General features: G+C 41.1%; 1 protein-coding gene across 5 annotated transcripts; it reads right to left on the reverse strand.

Annotated features, from left to right (window-relative positions):
• Positions 1-221: 221 nt before the first annotated feature.
• Positions 222-22,608, reverse strand: Poe (E3 ubiquitin-protein ligase-like protein poe). Of its 5 annotated transcripts, none has more exons than XM_076771147.1 (44): positions 22,059-22,607; positions 21,805-21,902; positions 21,266-21,717; positions 20,649-21,173; positions 20,414-20,577; positions 20,070-20,304; positions 19,873-19,990; positions 19,578-19,732; positions 19,307-19,475; positions 18,991-19,220; positions 18,789-18,912; positions 18,440-18,666; positions 17,835-18,044; positions 17,554-17,741; positions 17,325-17,466; positions 16,980-17,257; positions 16,565-16,871; positions 16,307-16,464; positions 15,987-16,220; positions 15,669-15,880; positions 15,399-15,576; positions 15,040-15,297; positions 14,760-14,951; positions 12,195-14,676; positions 11,925-12,085; positions 11,689-11,838; positions 11,551-11,583; positions 11,235-11,436; positions 10,965-11,154; positions 10,492-10,887; positions 9,820-10,409; positions 9,625-9,741; positions 9,229-9,441; positions 8,077-8,256; positions 7,826-8,000; positions 7,579-7,729; positions 7,120-7,498; positions 6,728-7,030; positions 6,432-6,664; positions 2,069-6,341; positions 1,415-1,869; positions 1,000-1,324; positions 742-901; positions 222-671 (listed from the first exon to the last, which is right to left on the reverse strand). In XM_076771147.1, exons 1-44 carry the CDS (start codon positions 22,178-22,180, stop codon positions 610-612), a joined length of 16,206 nt encoding a protein of 5,401 aa, XP_076627262.1. In that variant the 5' UTR covers positions 22,181-22,607; the 3' UTR covers positions 222-609. The 5 variants fall into 5 exon arrangements, with proteins under 5 accessions (XP_076627262.1, XP_076627261.1, XP_076627264.1 ...); XM_076771146.1 differs by having other exon boundaries at positions 19,578-19,753; XM_076771149.1 differs by lacking the exon at positions 9,229-9,441 and having other exon boundaries at positions 19,578-19,753; positions 22,059-22,608.
• Between the last annotated feature and the right edge of the window lie 586 nt (positions 22,609-23,194).

Here is a 23,194-nt window from a genome sequence, read left to right on the forward strand (position 1 = left end):
TCGTGAATTTGTAGTTTTTTTATTTACGATTAAAGAATGCTGCGATTGCTATTAACTCTTCAGCAGAGTATCCCACGATACCCGCAGAATGCTGCAGTGTTTTTCGTTGAATGATTAATTCTTTCATTTAGCTCTATCTTTTAATCGAAATGCATAGTTGAAGGGTTAATTGAAGGTCAAATGCAATCAAACAAACTTTGGGTCGAAGTAAAAACTGCAAATTGATATTTTGTATTTTATTAAAGCACAGATTTTTTTAACGTACAATTACAGAATCGTATAACACGCGCGGTACAGTGAATAAATGAATTCCTTCCCTATCGAAAGCAAAAGTTAACTCGCAATTTACAAAGCGAGTATATTGATTATAATTACCTATATTAATCGACAAGATAACCGGTGTAATTTACCAAACGAATCTTCATAGACTCTTCGAAAGAACTAAGGGTAGACGCGAGCGAACAACAAGTACGAAGCGAAGAACAAAAAATAAAAGGAACGAAATTCAGGTGTTTGAGGAAAACTGCTATGTTATAATATTTATGTAAAAGAGTTTGTTTTTTTCAACCGTATTCGTATTTCGTATTCTTTAATATAACTTTTTTTTCTCTAATTGAAACTTCGCAGAATATCACTTATATACGTGGAAGGATTCACCATTTCCTCCAAGTCTGAAACGAAAATCAAATTAGAGTTTAAAAATTTGTAAAATTATTTTTTACATTAACCTTTTTCACTCACCGATGACGTCACAGAATTCTTTAAAAGACGTACAGAGTAACAATTCGTCGCGATAAGTAGCCAGCACACGTTCCGAGGCTTTTAGCATGGCTTCATCGTTGTGCCTAATGTATTCGGCCAAAACCGAAGGCCACTGATCATCCGACAATACATTAACTTTCTAAAAAAAGAAAGAATGAAGAATGAAGCTAACGTCTTGAAACATGGAACCAAGCTAATTAATATCCAATTAGAGAAATACGTAATGGAGAAACGTACCTTGAAAAAATTAGCATAAATACAGTTAACTAGTCCAAAGAAGATTAAGGCGCTTTTGTATATCGCATAATCCTTGACGGTAATGTCGACAATTGTCTTTGTAGCAGCTGAAGGCGAAACATATCGTTGGTGAGCAAGAACGATTAATCTGTTCAAAAGAGCGATCCTGTTTACATTCCACCGGGTCGGCGTAAGAAGCAGAAGAGAAATGGTGCATTGATAAAGCGGTCCTTCAGCATCGTAACAACTTTCGAGCCAATTGGGACCGGGAGGTGTTCGCAAAAATCCGGTTAGTGCTTTGTCTTCTCGCGTGGCCGATCGTGTGCTACAAAAATACACAATAAAATAAGCTGATCATTTGCAGAGAGAGCACGACAATTTTCAGAGCACCGTATAATCGAATTAATTTACATACGTATTGATTACGTAAAGGGCCATGTGAATCAGGTAAGGAACCATGTGCATATTCGATTGAGGTCCTCCTCCTCCTGTATCTTCGTGAAAACTTTTTTCCTGAGCAAATCGTAATAATAACAATTTCAAATCGTGAACAGTCGAAGCGTAAGATATGTCGCGATGACTGGTACACTCTTGTAAATAAGTATTATGTCTCGCTAAGCAACTAGCGAAAGCAGATTCTGGAACTTGAGGACCCCACAAAGGCAAGAGTCCGTTGCATTTGGTGTTTGCATTTTGCAAGGCTGCGCTTTCCCATTCATCCCTGGCTCGTGCTAATATTATAGCCGACATATGGCAATCAACGTGAACAACATTGAAATGTGTAACAGTCGTGTAGCCTACTGTCTTTCTTTGTTTCGTTTCAAATTCTTCTACATTGCAGCGCTTCGTGAAAGTGTAAATGCCCAAAACCTGTAAACAAATAAACGTTCGTCGTTAGCAGCTGATACAGAGAAGGGAGACCCACAGAATATGTATGCACGCGTAAATTTGAAAGCCCATCGAGTTCAGACATCAGAAACAAGGTTTTACAATTAAATTCAAAGTGGTTTGGACGGTAAGTTCGGTAGATTAGGGTTACGATCCCTGTCAGAAATAGAAAAATTCTTACCATGTTTGGTTTAAATTTGTATCCTTCGCGACAGATAACGCAGACCAGACCCGTTTCATCACCCAGATCTTCCATTTGTTGAAGGATCGTTCCACTGGCCATTACCTGACCCTTATCGTTCGTCTGCATGCCTAACGCACCGAGTTGTCTTTCTCGCATCGCCATTGCCAAGCGTTTCTTCTCGCTGCGTGTGTGTTGTCGAGCCTCCTCGATCAACTCAGCCACGCGTTTGTTTGTACATAACGCCTCCAACAAATTTTCTGCCAACGAACCGACGTGTTCGTCCGAAGATACTTGTTCCAGCCTATGTATTATACTGATGGTAACTTGCGATACTGTCAGCTGAGTCGGCTCGTGATCAGTTGCTAGGCCAGTAAGAAATCGCAGAATATATTTGAGTGCTGGTTTAGATATAAAGTCCTTCAGTTCGTCGCTATCCGTTCGCAACAATGTGGGTTTTACGCAAGGTGCGTGCACTGTTATATATTCGAAAGCGTCTTTTACAATTCCCATACTTATGATATAATCTTTCAGGGTATTTCCAATGGCGTTACGTTCGATGGCTTGAGTGAGAATGCAAAACAATTCGAGTTTCTGCTCGTCCTCTGTTGTGTGCTCGAAATCGAATTTATAAAAATTTAGTACAGGTTTAAAGTAATCCCAAAGAAGAGCCATTTTCTCTTGATTGCCATATGTAAGTGCAGCCAATACGCGCGCGAGATGTGCCAATACGTTGTTGCTTTGCCTGACTGCCGTAGTTTGGGTACATGAAAGTAGCGCTTTTACGTGGTCCGGCCCACCTAGAGTACGCGAGAAAGCTTCGAAACTAAACAACGGTTGCGAGGCTGCGTGCGTTAAAATTGTTTCTATGATGTCCAACAGCTGCTCCGTAATTTGTGCTTGTGAATTCTCAGACTCGGTCGCGAGACAACGTTGCAGAACGTCAAGGAATACCGTGACCGCTCCTAACTCGGGCTTACTTAGAACTTCTTGATTCTTTTTAACTTTAACCGAAAGTCGGAACAGTTTAAGGAGAACTTGTAGAAGCGGTCGTGCTCGGTTCACGTCTTGTATGGCAGCTAATCTGTTCAACATTACTCGGAGGCCGCCGCAATCCGCCAAAACGTTCGCCATTTTATAGACTTCTTCGTTGTTCACTTCCTGCTCTGTACTTGCGTTCAAGCTTTCAACGAACTCTTCGGTCGCGTCTCCAAGCAGTCCTCGCACTCGGTACACTACGCGCATCGCGTCGCAATCTCCGCCTTCCAACACCCAGATTTTCTTGTAGACTTCTTTCACCGGCAGATCGAGACTGATGATCTTGTTGTTAACCAACAGTTCCATACCGTTATCATCTTCCAACAACGTGACCAATTCGCAATCCTGACAAATTTTATTTTTAACGTCTCGCATCAGTGGTCCCAATCCAGGTTCTAAGCTGCTGTATGGATTTCCCAGCATTCTGCCTTGAAGAAAATCTTCCTGCTGCGAATCTTTCTCAAGGGTCAGGAAGAATTCACCGACATCGTTCTCCTCCGGATAGATGATCGAGCAGAGTCTTTCGAAGATGAATACCGGCGTGCGCACATCTTCAAGGCTATATTTCTGTACAGTTTCGACACAGATCGCCATGAACGCTTTGGTTTCCTCTTCGGTGCCGGTGGTCATCTCTTCGAGAAGTTCCAACAATTTCTCCTGGGTATCGTCGATGAGCCTCGTTCGTTGAACGACCAGCCTTCTTAGGGAAAGATAACCGTTAAGGACAGCTCCTACCAATCGACCTTTATACTGTTGCTTAATGTTTTCTTGTTCGAGGAACGACGCCATGAGTTCCGTCAGCATCTTCAGCGAGTAACCTTGCGTCAAATCGCTGGTCAAGGTTGTCTCCTCCAAACGATGGAGTTCTTCGATCTCTCTGGTCAAGAGATCTGCGAGCAAGGTCATAACGCCCCGTACTGCTAAAAATTGTTTCCAAGGCGGTTGTCTGATTAAACTTTGGTACAATGTGAGGAATTCGGTGCTACTCTCGCCGGCCGAGCGCAATTCTTCTAAATAACATGTGAGCAGTACCAGTACCTCCTTCTTTCGTTCCGTGCCTTGACAAAGACTCTCTATCATGTTACAAGCAACCTGCCGTGCAAGTCGCGAACTTGGATTGAACAGAACTTCCTTCAACCAAGCACCGTCGGCCAATTTTAACGGTTGAATGCCTTGCTGTCTCGCGCATCGATTACGCCACCTGTGTCCATATTTCTCCATTAGATAGAGCACACGAGTCTCTTCCTTCTTCAGCGGCTTGCCGCCAGAAGGTGGTTCGATTTTCTTACTCGGCATACGACGAATCCATTCTGAATACGAATGTTTCAGATCTCCGTTTAGCCATTTGTTTACATCAATAGTTATACTACCTTCGGGTGGTTGTACGGTTGCCAGAGTTTCGATAGATTTGTCTTTGTTCTTTTTAGAGACCGGTTGATCCGGCTTCACGAGACCTTGCAGTATTTTTAGACACGGCAAAATGATGTTCTCCATAACGACAGGGCTTTTGGATTCTTTGCAAGCCATCAAGAACAACTTCATGACGCATCGTAGCTTTTGTTCCCAGCAAGAATCTTCCTTTTGAACGAGAGCAGCTAATAGCGCCATTTCATGACGCACTGCCAGAGACAGATCCGACGTAGGCACGCGTCCACGAAGCGTCAAAGTGATACGTCCAGTCAACAGAGAACAAAGTTCTTTGGTAGATTGCGGATTGTCTTTGGTAACAAGGCAAAACAACTGTCTGACCTCCTCTTGCATCTGTACTGTACCTTTACGTAAATTGTGTTCGACCAGTTCTTGAATTAATCCTTGTTTGCACAGAACTTCTTTGGCGATTTGGTTGGTAGCAAGAGAGCGTAGCAGAGTTAGACAGTGTTCCGTAGCAGCGGTTGCACAACCGTAGCAACGACCAACCGTTTGCGGTGTCGCAGCAGCTACGATCTCGATGGGTTGTGTCGCCTCTTGCGACGATTCTTCTGTGGCGACGGTAGGCGTGGCTGTATCCGTCGATGTAGAACCAACGACCACAGTCTGACCTCGTTGTTGACGATCGTAAGCCACGAGTTCTCGTCGACAGGCTAAAACTCTCTGTATAATCTTACTTAGTTCTTCGAAAGAAGTTTTACATTCACCACAATATCTTTGAGCTAAGAGTTGTATAGCTCTGTTGACTTGTGTACTTCCGCTTGACACTTGAATGGCGGGGGTGCCGGTGCCGTCCTCCAACACGCGATGCTCCGATATTTGAACCAGTAACATTTCCAATGTTGGCTTATTCGAAATAAGAGTTTTGTATACTCTGTCAGCCTTCTCGAGCAAAGCATTGATCGTTGCCACCGTTTTCTTTCGATCGTCATCGCTCTCGATCGGATCGACGGCGCAACAGGGTCTTCCAGTGAGCGTGTAGTCGAATTTTGCGTATTTACAGAAGCCACAAGCGTGACAAAGGAATGGATCTTTCTCGTCATAATTAATCGCCCGACATTTGTGACATTGGAACACGTTTTCCCCACAATTGGCGCAAACACCTGGATTCGCCGGCACGCTTGCGGAACACCGTGGACATTGCAGAGTCTCGGAAGACGCTTGAATGTTCTCGTAGAAATCCGCGTATTCGATCATTAGATTACAAGCAACGATCGGAAGGGGGAATTCCATTTTGATCTCAATTTGACCTTGAGCAAGCGTAATCTTTTTCGCTTTGTGCCACATGGCGGGTTTATTTTTTAATTCGACTACCGCCTGAACTGATCGATTGTTGTAATATATATTGATCGTACGCACCATTTTCGTCTTTTTTAGATCGCCTATCCGTAGTGTGATTCGGCCGATCGTATGACTTCCAACTAATTTTACGATTTGCGTGGTCGTCGTAAACTTGGAATCAACTTTGATCGAAGAAAGCTTGATCGTCGACATTGGAACTTCGGGATTATTGCAGACCAAGCAAGGCTCGCTCTCTAAATAATAGCCGTCCAATTCGACGAATTGTGCGAGATTCGCATACAGGTTAGCGTTCGGATGACGTGCAAGCAACTGATTTTGCGCGCGTAATACCAAAACTGCTTGCTCCATGTAAGAGTGCATTTTTTTACCAGCGTGAGGTGTCTTTAAAGAAAAGTAACCGAGTAAATCCACGAATTGCGCAGCTTTTCGACCGTAAGCAGGTAACAGGGGCCATAGTCGCCACATCAAGTCCAGTAGAATTTCTTGATCAGCCGGGCCACAATTCCTATAAAGAGACAGATTTAGCACAAGATGCTCCTAGTAAAGTTCCAAAATAACATTCATGTTGAGTAGTATTATTTGCAAAGTTGCTTACTTATAAATAGCTAGTATCAGTGAGTGTGCTTGCCAACGGACATTGGTGTTGTTGGTTTCAAGTAAGAAAGCTTGAATGAATTTTGTTAACAAGCTTGGCGACACTTGTTTTTGAATTTGTTCGACCAAGGCTAAGCATTGAGTTTCCTCAAATTTGGCTTCTGTATCAGAATCTTCGGACTTTTCGCGTTCTCGTCTCTCCTTTGTCGTTCCTATAGTTGCGGATTTTGATTCCTAAACGGAAAATAAGCGAATCGGTGACTATCACTGCATTGTACCTTAGTAAAAGTAACTTACCTTGGTTTTGGTATCCTTTGGATCCTTCGACTTATTGTTCGAACATATAGCGCATTGTAAAAGCTGTAGCACTGTAGGACTGACGCCTTCGTCCAAAAGCGTTGATATAGTAAACAAATAGGATAACACAGTATTTTGCTTCAAGCAAAACTGTTGCCAATTTCCAGTACGGCTAGTAGCAATTTCGACGCAGCATTTTAAATGTTCGATCAATTCTACCAACGAATCATACGGTAAGTTGATGGAGTGTGGACGCGTTTGATGGGGCTCAAATCCGCCAGTGGCGCAGCACTGTTGTACTGACTAACAAACAAAAATTTATTTATTTAATGTACTATATTTCAACAAAAGTTCTTCTCTATTTATATGCTATACGACAGCAACAAATTTACCTGAGCGTGTGAGATCAAAGCGTGTAAATCACGCAGCTGTCTGTACTTTTCTTTATCGCCACAAATGAAGAGAAGTAACTTGCGCACGTGTCGTCTAACGACTGGTGTTTGATAAGACATCATATATTCGCAAAGATAGAAATACCACGGTTGTTCGAAAGCAGGTTGGGCTGCTGCACTTTCAGAATATTTGTGTACTTGGTATGGCAACCGTAGTACTACTTCCGTCAGTAACTGTGGATACGGTTCGAACACATCACCGGCATGTCCTTTGACGTACTGCCGCAAAAAGAATGGCGACATATCCGGTGGAGAAGTTGAAAAATGTTCCTTGAGCAGCTGACCACCGAGGGCAGTTCCTGTTTCTTCAGTCAATGTCCTATGAGAGATGGAAGAAAATGTAGTATAAGTTAGCATAATATTCTATCTGTAATACAGACACGCATGAGGCGAACTTACGTTTTCCAATATTCCAATAATGCTTTCAACAACGTCAAACAATAGTCGATTATTCCCGCTTTACCAAGTACCGCAGCTACCGTTTGAGAAACGAAATTTGAATTTTCTGCTTGGCTCTTAGCAGTGTGTTTCAAACGGGACATTAATACGCCTAAACAAAAAAAAAGCAAAAACAAACAAAAATAAGGATAACGTTGAAACAATATTGTCTACGCGCGTTTGTTGCATTATTAAACTCGACACTCACTCAGCAATCGCATGATAACCAAATGAACCTCTCTCTTGTTAGTACGTTGACATATATTAGTCGTGTCTGGTTTATCTATTTCCAATTCTTTCACCAATATTTGAAGTAATCGTTCGACGCAAGCTCTGTCTTTCTCCTCTTGTCCGTCCAAGTCTGACGTTAACATTAACAGAACCTAAAATGAATATGAAGGTTAAGGGAAAAAATGTTAGAAAGAACATTTTGTAAAAAAAAATAAAAACAAAGCATACCTGCAAAAGTGGAATGGCCAAAACTCCGGGTACGTTCATCAGATTTGGCACAAACTGCATGAGCTTGTCGAGTAGTAACAGTCGCACGGTGTGTAGTTTCGCGGTAACTTCGCAGCTCGTTGTATCATTCTCTTGCTCAACAGCGCGTTCCTGTTCCGTGTTCTCTTCTTGTTCGGCGACCTAACAGAATGATTTAGCTCTTGTACAATTCGATTTTTAGTTTTAGTAAAAAAAAATACAATGAGAGGAAAGAAGAAAATATGGAGAGTACACGATACGAATCACCTCTGGTAAACTTTCGTTTTAGACGTTTACATTTATAGTTGATGAAACAAATATAGCAACTTACTTAAGTCAGTTTCGGGTAATTGTACAAGTGATGTACTTCTTTTTAGGTATGAGACTTAGACACAACAAATCGATAAATAGTTTTTTTTCTGCTATCTGTTGGGTACAGTGTCACATAGGGAACGTGGAATAGAACCGATACTTGCATTTTATTTCACTAATATGTGGCGTACGTTAAGAGCAACAGTTGTAATTAGTGTTGAATATGTTTAAAAACACCAGGTAATTCAAATTCTGCAACCGAGACAGACGATCCGTGAGAAGTAAAATTTCGGTTTACATATGTATAAATACCAAGCAGTACTATTATCTTTTGCATTGATTGAAGTCTGGGTACCCATTGTCTACGTCCGCAATATTGAAGATTATCGGACAATTTCTATCTTTGGAGTTATAATAATCCAAAGATTAACAGCGTTTCAGCCAAGTGTCGTAATATTTATGAACGACAGTGTACATGTGAAATTTTAATTGCTTTAGGGCACGTTTTTCTGTTATTCAATCGAATTCTCATTTTATAGGAATTAGTTTTTAATAAATTGGAACAATATGAGCGGAAGAGGGAGGTGGAGGTCGAGATAGAAAAAAGTCAAAAACAATTTCGACTAAGAACTTCTGTGTGCAAATTGGTGCAATACAATACGATGCATAACTATAGTTATGCACCGTACTGAATATTGACAGTCTACCATCATCAAGATAAGAAGAAGGTAAGCAAATAACGATGTGGCAACAGTAACGGAGGACGACAGCGATGGCAACGACGATGACGATGACGACGACGTCAATGACGATAACACTTACGGTTAAAGTCGCGTGAAGACCCACGGAATTAGTTTCCGAACGTGGCACTTGACTGACTCCAATTCCTCCGATCGGAGGTATAGAATCGGGAACGTTGTCTCCGTACACGGAGCTCCTTCCCGATACATTATGTTCCCCCATCATGCTGTCTACGGCACTTCCTCCGCTTTCGCTTCCACTGCTCTCGCTACCCTTGCTACCACCACTACGACCCTAACATAAAATGTGTCCCATACGTTACTACGACCTGATACAATTTTTCATGGTTCTCCCTCCCCCTTCTCTCGCTGTTTTTCTCTTATTCTGAATAAATAGCAACAAGAGCAGAGAGTAGTGAAAGTAATCGCCAAACAGCCTCGAGTACGAGTTGGGAAAGCTAGAGTGGAGTAAACTCACTTGTTCCGCCGGGGACGTCCGTAGCGTGCTCCCATCGGTAGCAGCAGTCGATCCCTCGTCGTCCGACCCACCGGCGGAGGCAGTCGTATCTGAATAATGTCCTCCGCCTTCTTGACCCTGAACGATTCCGCGTAAACACGAACATTATGTACATCTCGATAAGATTTCATTCAACAGAAATATTTGTACGTTTACCTGATTGGTTCGCTGAACTTGAACCAATCCTTGCGCCGCCAACGCTTGCAAGCTCTGTAACGCCGGTCCAGTCAAATTTTGGAGACTCTCCAATCCTTGCAAGTTCGACAAACTTTGTTGGAATCCTTGCCGTAGTGCTTGCAATTCAGCGCCACCCCCACCCTCATGATCTTCCAAACTTAGCGCGATCGCTAGTTCTACCATTGCTTCGTCATCAGTATCCGATGGTACGTCTAGTATTTGCGGGAAATTTCCAGCGCCGAGTAATGTTTCCAAAGAATTTACTGTTCCTCTTGTCGATGGTCCACTGCTACTATCGGTAACGGAACTGGAGCCACCGGTACAATTGCTGCTGGTCGTAGCGATGGACGACGTTGCTGCACCGGTCATAGAACCACTACTGGAACCTTCATTACTGTTTGTCGCAAGCATAACATTCAGTGAATCAATCTCCAACCTGATTGGTTCGATGTCAGGTATTCGTTCCATTTCTTGATCTATCGTTGATGTAGCCGATGTTGCCGCCGTTGTAATATCTCGATGCAGTTGCTCTGACGATGTTGACTTTTCTTCCGAGTCCACGACTGCACCTACACGTTCAAACATAAAACGCCATTAATCATCTCGAAAAACCTAAACAAATCGATTGTCGCCGTTGATAATTTTTATTACCTGGAGTACTACAGTTAGGGGGACTTGGTATATAAACTCTCCTTCTTTTACACCTTGGCCTGAGCACACGAATTATTGCCTGTTTAGCACCGAAACTGGTCGTTGTGTCCGACGAAAGCAGCATTTGGAGATACAGTTTCGCAGCTAAAGAAACGTTTTTCTCAACATCGCACGTTGCAAATGCGTGAATTATTTCCACCATTGCGTGAATCGTTCCTTCGGCATGAGTTAGACCCGGAACAACTACCGGCGCCAGAGCCATATTTTTCGGATAAGCCATATGCAAAGACCACAACACTTCCATAAGTTGCATGACCAGATGCTGTTGGTGACTTTCGTCCGCATTTTCACGTGTCTGGTTAGCAGCATTTAGTCGATCTTTTTCCAAAATTGGTACTAAATATCGAACAAAATATACAAGTTGTTAAAAAGAGTGTTTCAAAAAACGAAAAACGAAAGTCTATTCGTCTTACCATCGGCCTCATCTATTAGTTTATTCGTGTACTGTTCAGTGAAGTTGGCAAGATTTTGCGGTCGCGAAACGGAAATACTTCGAACAATAAGCACCAGTCTGTAGAAGTTTTCCGCGTCTATATCTCGTGGATCGGTTATCTCTCTCATCGATTTTAAAGACGCCAGTACGTGTGACAACAGTACGTGGTCCTAGAAACATAGTTGTTTTTCTTTTTTTAATTAGGAGACCGTTTTATTCATTTGCAAAATATGGTATAGTTTTAGCTTACATTGTGAAGATGATATCCCTGTTTAGATTGATGTAGAGAGGCTAAGAGCGCCGTCGTATGCATTTGTACCGATGGCGGAGTCGGTAGTATTAGTAACCTTGATGCCATTTCGATAGCCGTATTTTTCAACGGCAGTTTATTTTCATCGTTCGATGGTACACTGAATGACAATTCTAGAACTTCCAGGATGCTTGCGATCATTCTACAATATAAAACAACACTTCAAATAGTATGATTGTAGTTCGTATAGTAAATTATTAGATGTTTCCTATCGTTCCAAATTACCAAAACCTAATCGTATTCAAGTTCTTCTTACCTTTCGATATTAAGGGAATTGTCCTTCGTGGAGCTAAAGCATTGTGTAACGATAAAAGATTTCGCTTTACACGATAAACGAATTTACTATATTTCAAGATAGAATTTGAATACGTTTTAATCATTATTCTTTACATACCTATCGACAGAGGACAGAGGGGCAGGCGTGGCGAGAGCATTGTCTGTATCGCTGTTTATCGTTGTTACCGGTGCCGATGTCGATTGACCAGTCACTGGAGTATCTTCTATTTCTTCAGGCCAACCAAAGGCATCTTTCGTTTTACCGTATCTGAATGCGCGAAGACATAAAAATTTTTACATGTCAGGTATTAAAACATAGTGACATCATTAATATCGTGCAATGATAATACATACATCTTAATAGAATCCACCATAACGATACCCTCGTGATCTTGGGAGGGTCCGAAAGTGATAGTTAACTTCTTGTCAGCTTGAAGACTCTCTTCTCGAGTCAAGGGAACATCAAACCAGCGACTTTTGTTCAAGACCGTTGTATAAATAGTTCTGCCGAATACCTGAGATTCCGTGCGACAGAAACAAGCGAACAATAACATAATTTTGCATAAATAAAGGAACCGGGACATTTAACTAACACCAAAGGCAAAATTCGTTTGTTATAGATACCTTGAGGTTAACTGGAGCTCTTTTAACATCCTGACTTCCAAGCAATACTCTGATACCCATTATAACAAGAACAGGGTCATTGTTGGTAACTTCGACGTTGAATCCCATTGCTTTTATGGAAACAACGTACATTCCAGGGGTGTTAAGCCTATGTTTGATTTGCGCGACATTGTAAATTTGTAGCAAATCATTGCCACCGAATTCAACATCGTTCATCACTTGACAATGTTCGAAAAAGTCAATAGGGAAGACAACGGAACCCGACGGTTTTCCAATTTTCGTTGCTTTCTTCTTTCGTGTGGGTTTGACCACAGCCATCGTACCTATTGGTTGAACCGTAGGTGACATCCAATATTCAGTTTGCTCCATCCCCGCCATATAAATTCTCAGACTTCCGTCTTCGCACAACAGTATCAGGGTAGTCCGGTGTTCGGCGTTCGAGCTTGGGTGTCTTATTGCAACCATATCCATTATTTTAGCCTTGGCGGGAATAACTTTAATTTCCTGAATCATTATTGTATCAGGCTTGATCATCAATATCACAGGGTTATTGCTTGTCTGTAAAACCGAACAAATCAGTCCAGGATGATTTGGTACTTCGCTCCATTGGCACAGTGGTTGTGGTTGATTGTTATTAGATTTGTTTCCGTTGAAACTTTTATTGCCAGCGAGATTGATTTGAAATACAACCGTCACATCGAGATCCATATTTTTTAGAGGCGCGATAAAACTTTTACCACTCGCGTAACTAAAGAAGAGTAATTGCAAAGCGTGCGAATAATATATCGATACACCTTCGCCGCCAACCTGACCATTATTCTTTATTTCGGGGTGATACACTTTCAAAGTAGTGGTCACGTAGAAAGATCCGTGTATCGCCAAACTTTCCTCGTCCATCCTTTGACCGTAAATATAGCCGGGCGAAGACATAATCAGTAGGTAAAAATTACCATCTTCTGCGCACATGAACGTACAGTCCCTTATCTTTCCGATCGGCAGGAGGAAGTAATATTGAGGGAAAAGCGGGTCTTTCCCAAGATCATAGATTTTCACAAAGTCTGCGGTGACTAATGCCAAACGAGTTTGAGACCCAGGCAGCCAAATTGCTTTTATGATGAAATTACCGCTTTCTAGCTGAGGGTACAACACCAAATGATCAGATACTGTCCCTGAGGTATTAAAAGTTAACACATGGCAATCTTTGAAACCACAGACTGCCAGGAAGTCTTCGTTCCAATGATTACCAGTTACCGATAGCACGACAAAAGGTACTGGTGCAGAAGCAAGTCTTGTTAAAGTCAATTTCCTTTTGGACGAATCAGCCTGTTTTAGCAAAGCACTTAATTGCAGCACTGTTATTTTTCCTTTCTCGTGCGAGACCGCCAGGTGTTGTCTTTTGCCGTGCGGGGATGATAGGCAACACATTGCAACGCGATGAATCATGTGTGCGGATAATAACTGTCTGATGGTTTGTCCTTGATCTCCCGAATAATTCATTCGTACATTTTCGAACGCGCCCTCTTGTGACCCCAATGTAGGAAGCATCAATTGATCGGTATATTCGAATTTCTTATCAATCGTGTGTAATCGTTTAAGTGCAGTTTGTGCACGCGCGTGACAACCGACTGCCGAATTCTTTCTACAAGATGCATCCACGGCGGGTACCAACGGACGCGTTAGATCCACCAACGATGATACCAAGCCACTTTTCCAGAGATAACTGCATATCCAGTCTTTTGATCCCTCTAGTTGTTTGGCCAAATGTGTATGTCTCTGTTTCTCGCGTCCTTGTCTCTCCTGTTTGTCGTAAAAGTACAAGGGGCTCGAAGTTCGTCGACGCAAGCTACTCGCGAGCAGCAAATCCCGGTTCTCAAGAGATGTTCCGTGTGCGTTACTATAGCTTGAACCGATGCCACCGGTCGAACCGCTAGCCGACGCACTCGTGCTTCCAGCCCCAGTGACACCACCGATATTATTCTGGTGTTCTGATGCTTGGGGACTACGTTTAATCAAAGCTTGACAAGATCCGTCTTCTTTGGCACCGCAGTCACAAAAGAAGTTTCCATATTTTGCGTAAGTGACATCGTGTTCGCGATGACATACGCGAGCACACACTGTACAAACACCGACACCGTCTACCATATGGCAAGTGTGGCAGTGATACCAATGTTGATTCATGAACTCCTTATGGGTAACGAGGAAGGTGCAAAGTTTATTGCAAAGGTTGTCCTCGTCGGAATCCTCAGCGGCGCTATCTTCGTCTTCGTGCGGAATTTCATCGACCCAGTCGCTATCGTTTACGTCATTGATCGGTGTAGTACCTTCCCAAGGAGGACTAGTCGCTCGATCTTGAGAATGGATGGATCGAGGACAAACCGCACTTATCACATCCGCTATGTAGTTCAATATGCAGCAACCAGCTTCGACGAATGCCAACGGTTTATCCAAATTCTGAAGATATTTGTTCGTCAATTGTTCCTTGCTATACAAGAATGAATACATCTCGTTTAATTATTCAAAATGAAAGTTAAAAAATATGGTGTCATAGGGATTCCGAAACGTTACCATAGCTCGATCCATTCGATCGCGGCTTTAAATAGCAAAGTGTGTCCTTTCTCGGAACCGGCGTCGGCCAACGTGGACATAACGTTCATCAATTCAGGGAAACCGTTACCCTCGATCGCGGGAGAAAGAATGTGATAAGCTAATGGTATCAGAGCTTGTAAAATCGTAACTGGTACACCTTCGTCCACACCGCTATATGATATTCATGAAATAAGAAATTACATGAAAATAACGTCGCACAATGTGCAGAGTATTTAGGAAAAAAGTAGAAAAACTTTACCTCTTTTCTTTAACTATATAATTCGTGAGAGCTCGCAAAAGTCGACTATTTTCATGCATTGAATGTTGTTGTTGAAGTTGCTGCTGCTGCTGCTGCTGTTGCTGCTGCTGTTGATCGTCGGTGATACTTGCAGATTGGTTGTTACTTACGGAACCGTCCGACAACAAAATTGCCCATTGAACTTGTTCATTGTTTGGTGCATTATTAACATCGTCCAATTTTTGCGTATCTTCAGTCGTACCAGCAACGGCAACCAACCTATCGTTACACACTTTTCATTAGTTATATCCAGAATTGAGTAAAATGTAATCAAATTACATCTCCAGAGAAAAATATTTACGACGTAATCGTATACTTACGCATTCGCTGTTACTACAGTGGGTGTTTGCACGTTTGTAGAAGATGCGCTTGGTGAAATACTCGTTGCTCCTAAAATGACTTGTTTCAACCAAGTTTGTAATTTTTCCGTTTCCACGTGCGTCAAATTCGTTACAGATCCGCAAAGACGTTCCAACGACGCATTGCTTCCTTTTTCCGCTATGTACAAAAGATACAATGTCATTTAATTCGTTGTATCTCGCATTAACATGAAATATTACTGCAGTATTATCAAGAAACATATTGATTACCTGTTTCAAACACCATGTTGAAAAAGCGTAAAACATGAGTCGAAAATTGGCGAGATGTTTGTGGGGACGTTACGCATAATAAAATGGAAACAAGAGATCTGTCGGTATTTGGTGCGAAAAATAAGTCCAAGGCCTTACATCCAACTGGCTTGTCCAGTAGTTGTTCCCAGTATTTGATAGACCGTTTTAAGATTTTCTCATCCACGGTTATGCTGAAATGTATATCGAACCGTGAAATTGTTACATCAGACATTCTCATACTTTTATATGTATAGAATCATGTTTTTCTTCTAGAAACTGTAGCCTACAAATACTTACTTCACAGGATCTTGGACATCGTTCGTATACTCGATTATCAAATTGTACGTGTGACGTAAAATATAGAGATGTTCTCGCAATTGTAGCGTTTCATTGTCGTTTTCACCCAGCAGCTTTGTCAAGGTTTTGCTCGCCATATCTCGAAGATAATCCGTGCGAGCATCCATAGACAATGCGACGAGAATATCCAATGCTTGCGAACGCACGTCCGAGTTTTCCGGCGCTGTGGCTGGACTAACGAGAAAACCTATCTTACACTTATTTGATACGCAACGAAGGAACATGAAAGAATGAAAGACAGACACGGGATTGTAACTTACGTGACATATTCCACCATAAAAGCAACCAAGCTGTGCAATAAATTCTTCAAAGATGGATTAATGGAGAACGTTGGATATTCGGACAACGAACTTACGTGATGGTTCACAGTTGCCAAAATGTAACTTTCTGCTGGTATGATATCATTCGCATATGTGTTCTAATGTTGAAGAGATTAAAAAGTGTAAGAAATTTAAGAAGAATAAGAAGGAATGAACTAAAAGCTATAATGATTTAATTTATGTAATATTTATACTCACCCAAGGAATATGAGCAACACCGATGGATTTCCATTTATCAAGGATCGACTTTACGGAGTTTGGCAAAAATGTAATTAAAGATGCTTCGGTCGCCCAATTCGCGCCTGCCATAGCAACAACGTCCTCGAGTATCGAGAAATCTCGAATACCGTATTTGGTATCTTGTTCCAAGGATTCGAGCATTTCGTGAAGTATACTCGATCGACACGAGGCTAAAATAGACTCGGTCAGCGAGAGAACACGAGGAAGAATACTGATAATCATTTTGGTTGCATTCGTGCCACCGGATTCCGAACTTTGCGAGCTCCTAAAAACGTTTACGATTGCTTAGTGCATCGTCAGGGTTGGGCAAATTTTATTCTCGAATAATGACTGTTACCGAAACTGTCATTAGGATGCGATCGATTCAACTTACTTCGAATTTTCAATATTCTCGTTTTGACTCTTCGATATACTTTCATCGAAAATAACTTGTAACTTTCCAACAACCGCAGCCAAAATGCACAAAGAACTAAGCTTCGGCAAAGCACTTTTTGGCATTACTTTATCGCTGAAACTCATTTCCGGTTTTAAGGCAGTAATACAATTTTTGGCAACTGTAACATCGTACTTGACGGAATTGACGGTAGACGATACCGTTTTCAGAAGATTCTCCGCGTATTGGGTATACATTCCCTGTCTGACTAAACAGTCCTGCAGAACAATGCAATGAAAATTTTGAAGATCTGTCAATGCTACGATCGAAATCGATGGTATTTACCTTCATCCAGCTGGTGAAAGTTTTGTACGCGGCTCTGGGTCCCCAAATCAGGGAATGAAGTAGCATCGGCCCAGCAGGGATTTCTTCACCGAGAGCCAATTTATCCATGTACGGTGTAGAAGGCGGTAACATTAACAATAGTCTGTGAATAGATTTTATAAATAAACCTGAATGGATGAATTAATTTGGTAATTATTTCTTCAATAGTCCTTATTAATACGATACATACCGCCAACATATGGAAAAGCAGTACCGAATCGCGCACAGGCCCGTAAATGTGGGCGTTTTGTCTTTGCCGTCGGTCCCCACTTTCTTCTGCATATCCGTTTGATTCAAAACGTTCAAAATATCTATTAATGCGTCGACCAAAAGCGGGTATTTCATCTTATCCGGCGCGCCCAGAATGAAATTGCATGCCTGTAAAGTAGGTGATTCCGCTGATTGTATCCGCGAAAAACATTCTAGGACTGAGATGAATTCATTTCCACAGAATTCAAACGCGATACCAACCAATCCATCCAACTTCCGAGTATCTTGATTATTGAAATCCGTGGTAGAAAGATTATAGAATCTGGGCTTCATTGAAAATTCGTCTTGTGTGCCGAATTTACGGTAGTTGTCCTCAATATCTGTCCACGGTGTAAAAACTCGAGCAGTTTGTTTATTGCCGTCTTTCGCGTCGCAAACCAAACTGGTAGCCGAAAATAGATTCCACTGAACCTGCACGTCGTAATTATCCAAAATATTGTCAATAAATTGTTTCTCACGTACTGAGAATATGAAAATTTGGAATCATACGGTGGGAAAAAATGTACAAGACTCTTACTACCACTCAAACGTGCCTTTCGATTCGGTGGCCCTGTTATCTTGTGTCTCGTTCATGCACGAACTCAACATTGCTTTTGCATTTGATATTTTCATGTTATTCGGTATAATATTTAGAATAACGTGTAAAAGAAAAAAAAAAGAAAAGAAAATGTGACGATGTAAAGAATGATGTGAATAAAAGTGGTGGAATGAACTTCTAGAAAGAAACGGAAGTGAACGGGAAATAATATCAAATGCTTTCTATCATGATAGTGACAATCAACGAATAAATTATATAAGTCACTTACTTGTTCAAGTAACACAGGAGGCGCGTCATAAAGGTGTTTCATCATATACTCGAGCAATAACAACAAACGCGATAAGTGTAGTAACTGGGAATCCTTCATTGGAGTTTTGACTGCTTCGCTACAACGTACCGCACCGCTACCGGTTACAAGTAGTACCGATTTTTTTTGCATCAAATTCAGAGAGTGTAATAGTATCAAAACTAATTGAGCGTGTTCCACGTTTAAATCTGCGAACATCGACATCATCCATTTTATATACGTGTATATACAAGGTGTCTCATGATTTCTCTACGAGAACTTAATCTAGAGGTCGAAAAGAGAAAGAAATGTTATAGAATTGTGTTCATACCTTCATTTTCCGCTTCGAACGTGGAAGGTGGATTGCATACATTTTCTACCATAGTCGTTACTAAACGATGCCATATACTTATGCAAGCGGCTTCTTTTTCTGATTGAGGTTTCAATAAAAGTACCTACCGACAATAACGCTCCGCATTAGTAACAGCGAAAAAAGAAATTGAAAAAAACGAATACTCTAAAATAATACACACTTGCGCTAACACGCTCAAGGTCCTCGGGTACACCTGGAGCGGCCACGTACAAGGAGTTGTGCCTTCAGTACCGGACCAAGGATTTACTCCTAAATGATGAAGGAGCGTGTTTTGTAAACTTTCGCTCAATGTATTTCGAGCCAGTAAATTGTGAGTGTAACGACTCAAGGCTTGAGAAAACTCGGAATACATTGTGCCCAACGTAGCACCGTAAAATACCGAGATGGTGCCTAAAACACAGTGAATACAAAACAATGATATTATCAACCATTCGCGTTGAAGCCATCGATAAATTTTGAGATAAATTCAGAATTACCGGTTTCCGTTCTAGCTGTTTCGTGATCTAAATCTCTGATTATTGCTGCTAATATGACCATTTGTTGTTCGACCAGGCCATTTACCACGTATTCTCGCACGTACGAACTTCTGCTGCCGATTAAATGTTGATTCATAAATTGAAAAATTTTAGTGGCCAACGAAATGTACTGTAATAAAAGAAGAATCCAACTGTTCTATTAAATTCTCATTTCTACATTCGCAAATGTAGAAAGAAAGGATAGAAGACACGAAAAACAAAGATTTCTTACGCCGTGAGGTTCGCGATTATCAGGAACGATAGTAGTCATTGTACGTTCGACGCTGGTTTCGTTGCTAGGTTCTTTTGCACCATTTGCGGGTGACCCATCAGACGGAGCGATAGTTTCTTCGAACCATAAACCCAATATAGGTTCGCTGTCCTCCTCTATCGACAGAACAGTTTTTTCTGTATAGCGAGAAGACGCGTTTATTCTATTAATCATCTCGTTAAAACACAATGCCAATCATAAAAGTAAAAGACAGTGTTTCTATTTTGTATAATACGTACAAGCATAAATATCTTACCTTCGTCGATAGAGTTATCCGAACAGCTCAGTAGATCTTCGTAATACGTCGTGGAATCAGATTGACTTAAAGCATCACCTTCGAAAGGATGTTTTTGCACTCTTTTCAAGGTACAGGCCTGCAATGTATTTATAAAGGAATTAGAAAACGAAAGCTCGTTACAAAAAGACCAACGAAATTTACGAATTACTACTAACCTTTCTATAACTGATCGTAGCCAAGTAAAATAAGAGATGATTAAGCGGTACAGCTTGGAGAAAAGTTACAGCTCTCTGAAGCGCACTAGCAGTGGCCAATATATCTAAAGGTGCCGGATCAGGAGGAACTGTATAATCGGTAACTGCTTCGACCGATACATCTTCTAAAAGAGCACTCATTAACGTGAGGGCGTGAGAAGCTAAGGCTACAGACAATACACCGAAACCTTGCTGGCTGAAATCCAAATGTATATAATTTTCTTCTCGTTCTAATCGACTGCTAACACCACAATAGAAGATGCAAACTCAAAATATAATATATCGCGAGGAAGTAAATGTCTTACACTTTCATGAGATTGACACGAGCCGTTCCATCGCGTGCTTTGCTCGGTGATTTTCCTTTTTCTTCTTTTCCCTTATCCGCCGCGCTGAAACTGCTCACTGAGAGTTGAGCTTGCAAACCAGCTACTAATAGCCATACTCCAATGAGCAAATGATTTTGCAAAATCTGTTACGAATAGTTAGTAAATTACTCATACGAAAATCAGCGAAATACAGTGTTTGCGTAAAATTTCTTACATGACCGCCTGCTCGCGTGCTGTTTTTAATGACGTTCGAAACTAGTCCAAATATTTCCAAACTCCTTTCGACGACTGTAATAGCTAAAGCATCGTATTCCTCTTCTGTATTTTTGGCGCTCTGACTGGTTTGAGTTCCGGCAGAAGCATTTGTACTACATTTCGGCGACACGGCATTCGTTATACCAACGATACTGGACGCGGTTGCATACGCGATCGAACAATACAGGCAAGACATGGTCAATGCGGACAACTTTTCCAATTTTGTCGGTGTTAAGGGTTCCAATAAAGGTAATGACATTACATTGTGCACAACATTAATATCGCTTGCCACAGAATGCAGACTATGACGTACAGTGTGCGCTTCCGAAGCATTTGCTGGTAAACTGAAACCTTTTTTGTTCAAATATGCGTGATATTTGCGAGTATATCGCGATAAATAAGGTAGGTTCAAACACATGTCCAAGAGGGTGTCACCAGCACCCATATTTCGAAGGATATTTATATTATTTGCAACAAACGTAGTCTGTAAAATAAAACAATATATTCAACAAAATTATTCTTTGCATTGCTAATAGAAATACAATATTCTAGGCAAGATGATATTTATACACCAACCTTTGTGTCAAAGCAAACTTCATTACTAGTACCATCGTTTGTAGTTTTACTGGATCCATCATTAGAGTTGTCAACAATGAGAGGCACAGATAACGTAAAGTCTTGTAGGGGCATAGTCAATTGCTTTAGAATACCACTGGATAAATCCCCCCGAATTCGTACAGAATCTTTAGAGGACTGGGAAGCATCTTTTTCATTTCCGGATGGTGGTAATTTAATATAAGAAGGTATTTTAGAATTTTTTATAGTGGCTATTAAAGCTACTTCTTCAGCAGATGAAAGGAAAGATTGTCCAATGCAAAGAGCACGAATTGGAAGCAACAATTGTTTTGTACTGAATACAGTAGGAGTGCCATCACCCAGTTGAACTCTATGCTGAGACAATTTTTCTACAAGACGACGAAGTAAGACTCTACATGCTTGACAAACTATTGATACTTGATTTTTAGAAACTGTAAAACACAAAGAATGAAATTAAAGACCGCATTAAATAATCGAAGAATCATACTGTGCAGCAGGTGCGAGAAAATTAAACTTACAGGTACTAGCGCAACCGCTGAGGTAATCCGCCGAAAGGGCTGCTACTGCCGTATAAAATGTTTCGTATTGTTCTTCGTGGGAGACAAATTTATTTTCACTAAAAATGCAATGAGAACGTAAAGCAAAATCAATCGAGAAATCGTTTAAATTAATGATCGTTCGTTTCAGGGCTGTCACTGATGAAAGTACGTTTCTTGGAAACATCAAAATTTCCGCGACAAAATGTCTTTTCGACAAGCGAAATTATTCTTACCTTTTCACAATACTCTTTGCCAATTCAATTATCTCAGTCTTGTCAAACGATCCCTGCGAAACCGCTAATATTGGTTTCATTATTGATGACCATTCGTCGTTACCTCCACTCTTGGCCGCCATTTTCGGAACTGTTCGACTTTGTTCGAAACTCAGTCCTCCTCGACAGCAATTTACCTATACACCTTTACGTATGTCGTGTAAACGTTTCTTTTACGTATCACGTACCTTTACTCCTTCAAGTTTCTCTGCCTTGATACACACAGATAACACCTGCGCAATTTTGAATCTCTACATATTTATAGTGAACTGTATCCACATGCGTGTCTATGCTTATTTATTGTAAAACAACGTATTAGAAGTAAATAAAGAACGACGATGAATAACACAAAACAGTTGAGAAGGATAGATGGAGGATATCGGTCGTCACACGTTCATATATACAATCCAACTAAACAAAAAAAGTCTGTCTTCCTCGTCAAAAATACTCAGTCACTTTTTCGTGTGAACAATCAGAGATATTAATACGTTTCGTTTGAGGGGAATACGGCTGACGGCACGACCACGCAAATACATCCCCTCCTTTCTTAATAAACTTCTAGTTTCCGCAGTGATAAAACGCTAGATGGCGTTAGATAAATTGTACAGAATATTCGACTAGTGAGCAAAACAATAAGCTTGTCGACTCTTGTTACTGCATTTCACACATTGGCCTCGAGCAACCTTTTAGAAATCAGAAGAAGAATGGGAAGCCCAAGGAACGCACAAAGGTTCTTCATTCATTTTACGTTATTATGAACCATCTAAACACTCTTATACTTGCGAATACATTAAGACTCATTAGATTGTTAGATAAACTGTTCGTTCCCGCACTCTTCAAGCTCTTGGTTCACTCCTCTGTGAATTTTGTGCTCTCTTACCACATTTTTCCTACTACGTCTTGTATTCCCTACTACTACTAAGGAATATTGGAAGGGGAACCGATGCCACGCGGTGAGCCATGCCATTAGGGGATCAACCATTTACGGTAACAATTACTTAACCATTTATAAAACCGCAAAATACATTTAGGAAAAAGGAAGGTACTATCTAAGAAAATACATCAAAAAATTGAGCCTCACGCTTTGGTAAAAAGTA

This window comes from Colletes latitarsis, chromosome 8 (genome assembly GCF_051014445.1).
Source record: "Colletes latitarsis isolate SP2378_abdomen chromosome 8, iyColLati1, whole genome shotgun sequence".
NCBI lineage: Eukaryota > Metazoa > Arthropoda > Insecta > Hymenoptera > Colletidae > Colletes > Colletes latitarsis.

Coding starts and splice junctions, on each gene's coding strand:
- Poe (XM_076771146.1), bottom strand. CDS start 22,180: ATGGCGGCCAAGAGTGGAGGTAACGACGAATGGTCATCAATAATGAAA. Junction 19,991..20,069: donor CTACGATCAGTTATAGAAAG/GTTAGTAGTAAT, acceptor AATACATTGCAG/GCCTGTACCTTGAAAAGAGT. Junction 17,742..17,834: donor CTCGGAAGTTGGATGGATTG/GTTGGTATCGCG, acceptor CCTACTTTACAG/GCATGCAATTTCATTCTGGG.